Below are 12,630 nucleotides of genomic sequence, written 5' to 3'. Positions count from 1 at the left end.
AGTGCATGAAGACGAACGCCTCGCCAATATGCTGCTGATATGGTTGCACTATCGGTCGGAGGGTGGCATTCACGTATCTTATAGCCATTACGGCGCCTTCCATGACCACCAGTGGCGTACGCTGACCTCGTCATTGACGTCGGGAATGACGTTGCGCATCATACAGCCCATTGAACACAGTTTGAGTCATAACAAGACGTCCTGTGGCTGCACGAAAAGCATTATTCAACACGTTGGCGTTGCTGTCAGGGCTCCTCCGAGCCATAATCCGCAGGTAGCGGTCATCCACTGCAGTAGCAGCCCATGAGAGGACTGAGCGAGAGATGTCATCGACAGTTCCTGTCTCTCTGTATCTCCTCCATGTTCGAACAACATTGCTTTGGTTCACTCGGCGATGCCTGGACACTTCCTTTGTTGAGAGCCCTTCCTGGCACAAAGTAACAATGCGGACGTGATCGAACCGCAGTATTGATCGTCTAGATACGGTTGAACTGCAGAAAACACGAGCCATGGTTCTTTTACATCTTTGGGCGTGTTTAGTGACATCTCTGAACCATCAAAGGGACTGTGTCTGTGATACAATATCCACAATCAACGTCTATGTTCAGGAGTTTTGGGAACTGGGGTGATGCAAAATATTTTTTGATGTGTGTATTATGTTTCATGATATCACAACTTGCTGTGCTGCTCTCTGGTAGTCGTCTGTAAGTCCGCCCTTGGCAAATGAGACTACCGACCATATTGCTTCTCATTTTCGCAAATTGCCAAGTTCTTTCTATCAGTATAGCTATTCCATAAAATGTAACAAGCCCAATTTTCTTCGTTTCTTTTGTATTGGGGTGGCATATATATCTAATGTTAAGTGTTCCGTTTCATGACCCAATAGTCTACATAAGTACGTCACATTGTGGTATCGGCTGTAGAATTCCTGCAATTTGTAGTTACAAAGACTGCCAACTGGGGCAGTGAGGGTGCTGTCAGCAATGGCGCCTGTCTGTCCAGAGTTGCTACAAGCGCTCATCTGACGATAGCCGGATGGAGGAATGCACAGAAGGTTGAAAGAAGGGAAATGTTGAAAGTAGTGAGATTTGCCATGGCCACATGAAGGTCATGAGATTTTAGATTGTGCTTTGCTTCTCTGTAGTTAAACGTGAACTGCTTTTACAATTCCAGATGACCAGCATATAAGATAATGTGAATGATGCTACCAGTATGACATTATAATAAAGTAAACGAGCTATTCCATTATCGCAGCAGATGCAGAAGTAGATACCATGTTATATCAGAGAAACGTATTCTTATCTTTTAATCTGGAAAGTTGGCTATGTCCTTTTCTTTTATAAGAATTTGCCTTATTTTTATTCTGTTGACAATGGAACTACAGCTGCATTATCACATAGGACCATGAGCAATTATCATTCTAACAGTTGTATGATTGTGTTGCATTCTATCAAAATATAGAATTTCTTGTTTAATCATTTGTCTGTCAAGTCTGAATGTGGCAGGCACCTTGCATGAATGGCTGCTTAACCCCAATTGCCTCGCACACCACAGAATACAAAGTTTATGATAATGGTACCACTGTACGTGAGTCCTACTTAAAGGTGGGTACAAATGATGGACTGCAGAATTCACATTCGCATTCTGTATTTAGAACAATATCACAAACAGATGTAGAGAGTCATTTCAGCATCATTGCAGAGATGTTTGTTGCACTGAATCCTTCACGACAGCATCTCCACGAGCTGCTGCTTGCCGTTCTGCCTGGCGATGGCGCAGGGTTCGTGCCCGTGTGCGTCCCTGGCCTCAGTGTCAGCCCCTGCATCGAGCAGCACGGCCGCCACCTTTGTGTAGCCGCATCTTGCTGCAAAGTGCAGCGGCGTCCACCCATACTTATCCCTGGCGTCGGGGTCAGCAGAGGAGTCCAGCAATCGCCGTGTCACAGCCACGTGACCCCGGTATGCAGCCCAGTGCAGCGGCGTGTTGTGCCTGCTGTCCCTCACATCCACCTCTGCTCCACCTTCCACCAGACATGTTACTGCCTCCAGGTGTCCCCTCTCAGCTGCCCAGTGCAGAGCAGTCCACATGTCCTCGTCCCTCACCCCCACTTTCGCCCCTGTCGCGAGAAGCACCCTGAGCTCCTCCACCGCCCCCTCCTTAGCTACCTGGATCAGTCCTCGGCTACTCTCCTTTCCAGGAAGGCTCCTGCACAAAACATAAAAATTCTCACACCTTCCTGAAAACACACACTTAATAAAGAAAACATACAACCAAAAATGTATACATATGTCCAACAACGACCCTACTATATTCCCCTATTAAGGTATAGCGGTTCTGTCTTCAACCATCACCCATTAAAAGTTTCTTTATGCAACCTCTCAAGATTTTCATCTGTCAAATTCCGACACGCTTATTCCTGTAACTCACTTTCTTTCAACTTGGTGTGCTGTTTCTTAGCAGTCATTATATCCGCTAAAATAGATGCTTCAGGCAGCTTATTCTAGTTCTCTGTGAAACTATCAAAGATTACACACAAAACAATTTACATTTACATGTTAAAGACTCTCCTGACATTAAAACAAAATCCTTCAAACCTCTTATTGGTAAATTTGGTGACCTTATCAGCAAATCTAACCAGCTTCTGTTTCACATAAAAGAAATTCATCGAAACATTTTACATGTAACAATGGCATGTAATCTACTACATCTCCATTGTGTGTGTGTGTGTGTGTGTGTGTGTGTGTGTGTGTGTGTGTGTGTTGAAGCCTCTAACAGTATACAGTCTTCTACATGAACATATTTGAAAAAACAGGGAAACACCGACACACACACAAAAAGTCACTTGTATCTGACAAGTTCACTACAGTCATCCTAGAAAAGATTACATACTGTAAAATGCGTGTGGCATGTGCCAGTAACTAAAATGTGGCAACTTCTGGACAAACAAAGCAAATAAATGATATGTACTTTTCTTATTCTGCCAAGAGATTTATTACAACTTATCAACATAATATTCATCTTCCATATGCCCAGATCCATTCCGTTAAAATATCAGATGCGCACTAAAATGGTAATACGACTGTTCCAAATTAAAATAAATCCATGAAATGGAATGAAAAATTAATGAACTCTTACATACATCATGTACTCTCGATGAATAAGCTTTTTGAAAATTTATGTAACATTCCATAACCTGTCCTATTGAATAATGAGGTAGACAATGTGAATCATGAACAAGTCTACAATATTTAATAGCCTGCAAATCGTGTTGACCCCCATAGTGCTTTACTAGGTCCACCAATGGTTGTGCTGGTTGTGGTGGTGGTGGTGGTGGTTGTGGTGCTTGTGCTCCACTGCCTACCTCTGTTGTGTCCACTGGTTTACAGGGACCAACAGTGACATTTACTACATAGTAGCAATGTTGCTACTTCATTTTAGAACACAGAGTGCACAGAGATACCAAAATCAAGTTGAAGCATCATGGGACTGTGTATGAATCGACCCTGTTGTTTGGAATCTGAGGCTATGGTAAAGAGCAACTAAGTCAGTTCATCTGTGTCTACATGTATACCATAAAATGACATATCATGAGTAAGGGCAAAACGACTCATTTTTGCCTGATCAACTGATGTAATAAAACCATTTAAAATATTTACAAATACATTGCAATAGCATTACTAATACCATAAAAGAGTTGGATCCCAATTCCTACCAAATTTTTGCAGTTTGTTAAAATATTTGTCCGAAAGACTACATGCCCGTCATGGGATAAATAAGCCATGGAAAGGGCCATCAATATAGTAAACAAGAATGAAATTGGCTGATTGAGAGCAGCCAGACAATTTGGTGTATCACAGGTGACTTTCAGAAGGCATGCCACAAACGAAGGGTCAGAGGTTTCGTCTACATTTGATGAGGGGTTTATGCAGGATATAGTGTCCCAAAGGAACTAGCTTACTAAGCTGCAGAACAAAATAGTATCTCTCACAAATTTAATAAGGAGAAGAAAATTGCTGGCAGGACTGACTGAAAGGATTTATGACACACAATCCTGATTTATCTTTAAGGGAGCTGGAAGCTGCTACTTTGGCTCATGCAGTGGTATTAAATTGAGTTCAGGTTAACAGATTTTACATGGTATATGAATGTCCTCAATAAAGAAGGAATTTCACCAGCATGAATTTATCTGTACTTTCATGTGTGGACATGAGTCAAAAATTTTTTGCAATGACTGGAGAAACAAGTTGGGGTACTTACAATTGTTAAAAGGTGTTGCACATTACAACATTAGCGTACATGAATACTGCTGCTAACTTTATACCTCCAGCTTTACTCTACCCCAGAAAAAACCGAAAGAGAAATTAACTGATGGAGTACCTATAAGAACTCTAGAAATAGGGCCAGAAAGTGGATGAATGGCTGGAGAAATTTTACTAGTTTCATTAAGGTAAGCAAAGAGAATAAAGTGTTTATCACTGATGACGATAGCAAGAATCTCAAACATGTTCAAGTGCTGAAATGTGCCAATGAAAATGGAGCTTCTGTATTTTGCCTACTATCCCACTGTAATTGCCAACTTCAGCCAATACACGTTTGCATTTTTGGGCCCATGAAGACCCATTATAATGAAGGTTTCAAACGACCTAGAAACACAGCAAACGTCACCCAGTGCCAAATGCGTTAGCTCTTTGCCACTGCATAAGGCATAGAAGCATGTGTGGTTAATACTAAGTGTGGATTTCCTAAGGTTGCTTGACTCACTCTAGGTCACACTGTTGCTGCCCTCTCGTTCGCCTACAGCAGTTAGCTAGCTGGAATGTCAACACGCAAAAAGGGAGGCTAAGTCAAGGGAAAGTGATAGTACCACTCAAGCAGGGCTGGGCTTCAGTTCCTAGTCAGCAGAATCCACCCTCTTTTGCACAAGGCTAACTATGCAGGGCCTGTGGGTGCCTGGGCACCATTCTACCTCGCCGCCATCACTGAGTACCTAGCAGCTGAGTGCTTGAGCTGGATGGAATTGTAGCCTCCAACAATAAGACATACGTCACCCTGCACCACTTGGACCTGCAATCTGCAACAATAAGATGCGCAACAAGCTGCCCTCTGGCATCACCACAGAGGCTTTTGTCCTGCCCAACATCCAAGCCATCCTGTTGCCAAAGGAGAGTGAGAAGAAGGCATAAACGGCGGCCGCCTCTCTGATTCATGGGACGCACAGTGCTGCTTGCTCCCTGTATGCAATGGGCTCGGCCGGCAGCTTGGACGAAAACAATCTTCGCCTGTACATGGTGACCAAAATTCACATCCACCTAGGCGCGACAACGAATATTCCAATTTTCCTGCATGTTCACATGTTTTACAGAATATTTCACCATCTGAAGAGGAATACTTCCACAAACAGCTTTCAGACTTGTAAAAGATAGCTCTAGATGTCTCAAGGCACCATTTGATGAAGTATCTACAGTTCGAGCTGCAGTACAATGCTCATTAAAGACATGTAAAATAACTCTGGTTTCTTCTGGCTTTCTGAGCAGCTGTACCAACAACAAGCTTCTAGAAGAGAAAGTGCAACAGTGAAAATTAACTGAGGATTGACATATGTCGACAACCTTGCAAAAGAATATAGTTAAGCAGGGTGGAAGCCTATAACTCAGATCTCAGTGCAGATGAAGATGACTGTGTTTGTATGTACTGCACTATCTTCTCCCATTCAAGACCAGGGGAATCGTGCATTAAATATACTAGATGTAAGGTATGGGCTCACTGTATGCTGATATCCCAGCTACAGTTATTAATTTTGTGAGAAATCTTTTAAGACCTTAAAAACATATGCATGGATATGTATTAAACCCTCAAGACGTTTTGGCTTACGGTGTTTACTATTTCTGAAAATTGTGCACTATCATTTTGTCCCTATTGTAAGTATAAAATGACACATGGGCATAGTTTCTTGTCTTAATTTTTTCTTAATATTGTAGTTTCATGTTTAATGATTTCTAATCATTTTTGTGTATGTCCTGGATTTTGAAGTGTTTACATAATAAAAAATGATTAAATTTTTTCAATAAAAACAAAACATTAAAATAGTATGTCATTTCTGGAACTATTCCCTACAGCATTACAGGTCACTAAGGAACCAATGAAAAAGGAAGTTCTGGAAAGAAAGCAAAATGGTTGCTGGAAAAGCGTGAGCATTCAAGATCAAGAGTTAGAAAGGAATTCCGTTGTTAAAAGCAGAGCAGAGCAAGGATAGAAACAGTATAGTGAAGACCTCTATGAGTGAAGGGAACTATCAGATGAGATGACACAAGAAAAAATGGTCATCAAATAACAAAACATAGGGGACTCAGTATTAGAACTTAAGAAAAGCTTTGGAATACTTGCACACAAACAAGACAATCTGGTTGGATAATATTACTCTGGAATTTCTATGACATTTGGTGAAAGTGACTCCCATATGACTGTTCAAGTTGGTTGCACAACCTATGACAAGGGACATACAAGCAGACCTTCAGAAAAAAATGTCATCCAGATACTATAGAAGCAGGCAAAGGCCAATAAGTGAAGACTTCCACACAATCAGCTTGGCAACTCATGCATCCAAATTTATGACAAGAACAACATACAGTAGAATGGTAAGGAAAATTTAGGATCTATTATATAGTCTGATAAGTTTGGATTTAGGAAAGATAAAGGCCTCAGAGAGGCACTTGCACTTGGTAATGGAAGCAATATTTACCAAAAATAAAGGAATGTTCATTGGATTAGTCTATCTTTAGGAAGCTTCGGCAGTGTAAAATGGTGCAACTCGTAGAAAATCCTGAAAAATAGTTTAATAAATAGGGGAAATGCAGGTAATATATAGTTATATACAATAATCGACTGGGAAAAATAGGAATGGAAGAAAGAGGAACTAATTCAAAATATGCTAGAAATGGTTCACCCTAATCGTTTAAAACTAAAATCGAGGTATCACTGCTGCAACTTAAGAGAATCAGGAATAGAATTAAAATTCAGAATGAAAGGATTCGCTGATGGTGTTGTTATCATTAGCAAAAGTGAGAAAGAATTACCAGAGCGGTTGAATGGAATGAACAGTCTAATGAATACAGCATTAGGATTTACAATCAAAAGAAAGATGAATGTATTGGGTAGTAGTAGAAATAACATTGATAACAAAGTTATGAAAATTAAGGACCACACTAGCAACAAACATAGACATGAGGGACAATGAAAGTTGCTCCAGCAGGGTAATACGACATTCCTCAGAAAACTAGACTACAAATACCAAACACAGACCTTAATCTGTAGAAGAAGTATCTGAGAATGTACATCTGGAGCTGAGTAGTGAATAAAAATGAATTGTGGGCTGTGAGAAAAGCAAGAAAAGAGAATACCACATTCAGAATGGGAGGCTATAGAAAGATGTGAACTGATAAAGGAACTGTGAAAGTTCTCCACAAAACAGGTGAGGATACTCATATGTGGGAATCTGTGACAATAAGAAGGGACAGGATAATAGAATGTGAAGACATCAGTGAATAACAGCCATGGTACTACAGGGAGCCGTATTGTTACTCTCATGTGAAGAAATTCAGTTCCTCCCCCCACCCCCATATCTCCCATAAACGTAGAACTTTCTCCTCTCTCATTCTTTCCAATAATCGTATATTGTCTCTTAACTATGTCTTTTTACCTTCCCCTATTACAGCAACCCAATGATTATTAGATGTTTCTCTCTTTTTACATACAGAGATACCTATTCACTATTGTTGTATACTCTCTTCCTGTCACTTGATTTTCTGGGAGTGACAATGGCTTCCAAAACTGAATTATTGTTGCTATTGTTTTGCTAATTACGACACAAATAAATCACTGAACTCTTCAAAATTACTCATGGGTTGCTATTCAGCGTTGACCTTTTCCTCAACTTCCTCATCCTGTTGAGATCATCACATTCCTCTAACAGGCCATCCTTCTTTCCATTTCAATTCGCTGGTCACGTTAAATCTAGATTCAGGCATCATATTTTCTTTTTCATGTTTCCCAGCCCTCCTACAACTCCCCCCTTTTCCCCTCACCTCCCCAATCGAGGATCTTTGGGACTACCTCGAGTGTGCTGTTCATGCCATGGATTCTAAACTGAGAAGACTAGTGCAGCTGGCCTGTCTGTACCTTCCAGAAACTCATTGACTCTCTTCCCACATACGGTGTGCTGCCAAAGGAGCGCATTCAGGCCTTTGACAGGTTGTCACATTAATGTGATTAGATAGTATATTCATGGGTGATGTGTTTCGAAAACAGCTTCTTTAAAGAAAATGTAGAGCAATTTTAATATATTTCGTGTTTCAAACATGAATTTTCATGTCATGCTAACCAAACAAGAGAGAATTAGGCTGAATAATTAACAATAGGGGCCAGAAGATAATTATCAATGATCTAGGAAGTGCAACCAATTTAACCAAAAGAGAAATTTTCTAGTAAGTAAACATCACAAAGTATTGCATAAATATTTAAGTCTAGCCAAAAATTTTATTAGCTACCAGAAATTCAGGGGAATATATAACTAAGTGGTGTGGAACAAATGGAAGTTAAATATCAGTGACTCTTCAATGTTCTGGTTATCGGAGAAGGTACAGCAGCAGCAATGGGTAGGGTAGAGAAGGCCGTCAACAGCATCCTAACTGAAGGACATCCTGTGGTAGTTACTGGAGAGTTTTGTGAAGATACAGAAAACTTGAAAGACAGGTAGACAAATATGACACCTTTTCATCAAGGATGCAAGCAAAGCATGTTGACCACTAAACCCCTTCTGTGGTAGTGAGTGTCACATGTGCTCTGCATGATGGCTAAACAGAGAGAAACAATATGGGGACACTCCACACTGTATGGGAGCACCCAGAGCTGCCGTTAGGCCTGGGTTCTTATCCTTTGAACTGATCACAGGTTGCATGCATAATGATCAACCTCACGTGGGTGCACAGACGCTCACTTCACCTTTTCTGCGAATCTTCTATACAAGCCATTAATGAGAAACTGTTTCATCTGCTGTGCCTTAAATGTAGTTAAAAAGTTTTCCTGTACCGTCTAAAGACAATAAAGGATTGTGCTGAGAAAATTATTTTCAGAATGTAAACACCGAGTTGGGAATAGCAATTGCTCTAACTATCTACTTTAGACGAACCGATTTCCTCAGGTCTATATTAGCTACATCATCAATCGAAAACTGTAAATATATTGTTGCTCAACATGATCTGTGCTGCAGTAGGCTACTTTGTACCAGGTGTTGGTTATGAGATACACACTTAGTCCTCATCTTTTCTTGTGTTTACGCAGCGTGACACTATTGCTAGGTATTTTACTGCAAGTAGCAGTTGCAGAAGACACACTAAACCACTTTAAACTCTACTTTATGCAAACAGGATTTTAGTGACCTGCACAGTGCACAGAACGAGTCCTGAGGCACAGCTCGTCTTGGCCCCAAACTAGACACATCACTGCTTCGGCTTATGTGCTGAGCAACACATCTTTGTGCCCACAGCAAAATGACTGATGCTGTATACAAAGGGTTTGTACCTTTGTTGAGATACCTGATGCAGAAAGCCATAGGGCAACGTTTTGTACACATGCAATTTAACAGTGACAACAAATAAGGAGGGACTGTTTAAAGGACAAAATTTTTGAAGCTATGAAAACTTGGGCTATTTCTTGACATCTGCTGTTAACACTGTTAAATTTAGAGATATGTCTGAATGTGACAAAACTGCCTATTGGCTTCTGTCCCTGGTTCTTTGGCCGACGTTCGTCTGATGATTTTACTGATGTTACGGCAGCATGAGTGGCTGGCATTGTCAAAGCTTCACCCTCCATTGCCGGTGATGAACTGGAGCCGAGCTCACAGCCACAGACCATATGTACCTGTTGCACCAATGTCTGAGGGCTTTTCCGCGGTCATTTCCGGTGCAGTTGTACTCTTGCTACCTGCGACGGTCGTTCGCTGCATTACAGGAATCCAGGATCCGTTTACCTTAAGGCTTTCCGCTTTCTTGATGAAGCCATTCACATGTGTTTATATTTCTACAGCTTCTCTGAATAAGCAGCTCATTTCTCAAGCTGGCCCAACCTGCAATGTCTCTTATGTTCTTTCATCCTGGTAATGATTGATCATCCAGTCATCCCATCTGCGGCAGCGAGGTGGGCACCACTGGCAGTGGAGGGTGAAGCTTTGACAATGTCAGCCACTCGTGCTGGCGAAACGTCAGTAAAATCATCAGACGAACATCGGCCAAAGAACCCGAGATAGAAGCCAGTAGGCAGTTTGTCAACAAGTGCCGACGAAAGCCTTGACAATTCTCTTTGAATCTGCCAGGCAACAAAAGTATTCTGAGGTAGCAGCAAATGGCTGTTGTAGGCATCAATGAAGCTGCATTTTACAGGACAGAGACATCTATACAAACTCAGTGGCAAACATTATAGCCTTCAACACACACACACACACACACACACACACACACACAGATATGGGGACAGAGTTTCACACTTAAGAATGGGAAGTGCAGCTGATCATCTTGTCTCGCACTTACCTGGTTTCTGTTAGTGGCCCACCGAGCAACTGACTCACTTTGACCACCTCATCAGGGTGGTTGAGGACCGCATCGGCCCAACCCGCTGTGGCAAACACCAGCGAGTTGGCTTTTATGAAGGCGACAGCGACCTCTGCGAGGCTGGGACAGGAGTGCCTCACTGCCAGCACCGCCGTGCGCACCGCGTTCTCTGCTGACAGCTGACTGGCCAGCTGCTCCTCACACTGGACCTTCAGCCCCCACACGCCGTACCTGTCTGCAGCTGCCAGGAGTTGTGGGGCCATGCGGGACACCTCTATATGCCTCCTTATGAGTCCTAATTCCTAGCATCTTATCTTTGGGTCCTTACGCGAAATGTACGCTGGTAGCAGCAGAATCGTTCTGCTGTCAGCTGCCAAAGCCAATTCTCTACGTATTCTCAATGGTGTTCCTTGAAAGAACATCAGCTTCCCCCCAGGGATTGACATTTGAGTTTCCACAGCAGCTCTGTAACATTTTCTTAAAACCTATTGCTACCAAATGTTAGAAGCCTGCCTCAATTTCTTTGATGCCCTTCCTTCAATCCGACCCGGTGACGATCAACACTCACGCAGTACCCAAGAATGAGTCGCATTACTGTTCCATAGACATCTACTTTACAGGTTATTTACACATTCCTAAAATGTACTGAGTACACGCCTTCCCTTCTACCCTACCTACGTGCTCGTTTTATTTCATATCGCTTTGCAGCGTTACTCCAGGATATTTAATCGACGTGACTGTCAAGCAGCACACTTCTAATGCTGTAGTGGAGCACTACTGGATAGTTTTTCCTACTCATCTGCCATAGCTTAGATATTTCTACGTTTAAAGGTAGCTTTCATTCATTATACAAACAAGAAATTTCGTCTAAGTCACCTTGTACATTGCTAAGTCACTGAAAAACACCACCTTTCTGTACCTCAGCATCATCAGCAAATAGCTGCAGATTGCTGCCCACCCTGTCTGCCAGCTCATTTATGTATATGGAGGATCACAGGGGTCCTCTCACACCACCCTGCCGATACCCTTGTCACTGATGAACGCTCTTCATCAAGGACAGCATATTAGATTATATTATTGAAGAAGTCTTTCAGCCACTCACATATCTGGGAACCTTTTCTGTTGCTATCTCCATTAACAGGCTGCAGTGCGACAGTTGCAGATACTTTCCGGAAATCTAGGAGTATGGACTACCTTTTGCCCTTCAACCAGAGTTCGCAGTATAATCATGTCAAATGACAAGGCGAGATTCACACATGCAATTATTTCTGAATTTGCGCTGATTTGCACACAGAGGCTCTTAAATAAAGGAAATTTATTTTCTTTCAACTGATAACATGTTCAAGGATTCTACAGCAGACGAATGTTGAGAACATTGATCTGTAATTTTGCAGATTCGTATTTTTATTCTGGTTATATGGATGCACTTTTTTCCAGTCGCTTGGAATTTTGTGCTGGACAAGAGATTCTCGACAAATGAAAGCTAAATTAGGGGCCTATGCCGTATATCGGGTGTCTCCAAACATTTTAGCCTAACGGCCACACTGGCTGTTCTGCTAAATCCCAAGGGCAAGACCTGGCTACAGCCTCTAAGTTTTCCTGAGGCCTGATACATGTTTTGCTCTGCTCACCTCGGTACAATTCAGTTTTTGTGACGCTTATCACTGTCGTCATTCTCTACGAGCTGACAGTGGCACTGCAGTTGCCATTACGCAATGAACAGCTATTATTGCATGAAATCTGGGAGGGAAGAAAATGTGTAAGACTCTGTGAGTAATCACACTGAAGTCGGAAACGAAATATCAAGCAAAAATAGGAAACATTAACGGAAAGGAAGAAAAGCTGTTAAAAGTGTCAAAAACAATATAGCAGGTTGCCTTGGCTGGCTGACTGCAGTAATAAAAATGGATGAGCCAGCCACTGCCACACACTAAAATACCCAGCCTAAGAGCAAAAGGCAAGAGAAACACAAATGCTGAAAAGATGAATACCAAGTCGAATAGACAGCACCAGACGGGGCGGGGAT

General features: G+C 41.9%; 1 protein-coding gene across 1 annotated transcript; it reads right to left on the bottom strand.

Moving 5' to 3' along the window:
- Positions 1-1,380: 1,380 nt before the first annotated feature.
- Positions 1,381-10,881, bottom strand: LOC126426995 (serine/threonine-protein phosphatase 6 regulatory ankyrin repeat subunit C-like). The gene is made up of 2 exons (XM_050089152.1): positions 10,584-10,881; positions 1,381-2,205 (listed from the first exon to the last, which is right to left on the bottom strand). Exons 1-2 carry the CDS (start codon positions 10,865-10,867, stop codon positions 1,725-1,727), a joined length of 765 nt encoding a protein of 254 aa, XP_049945109.1. The 5' UTR covers positions 10,868-10,881; the 3' UTR covers positions 1,381-1,724.
- Positions 10,882-12,630: the final 1,749 nt, after the last annotated feature.

This window comes from Schistocerca serialis, chromosome 11 (assembly GCF_023864345.2).
Source record: "Schistocerca serialis cubense isolate TAMUIC-IGC-003099 chromosome 11, iqSchSeri2.2, whole genome shotgun sequence".
Classification (NCBI taxonomy): Eukaryota; Metazoa; Arthropoda; class Insecta; order Orthoptera; family Acrididae; genus Schistocerca; species Schistocerca serialis.
This window is presented reverse-complemented; position numbering and strand designations above follow the sequence as displayed.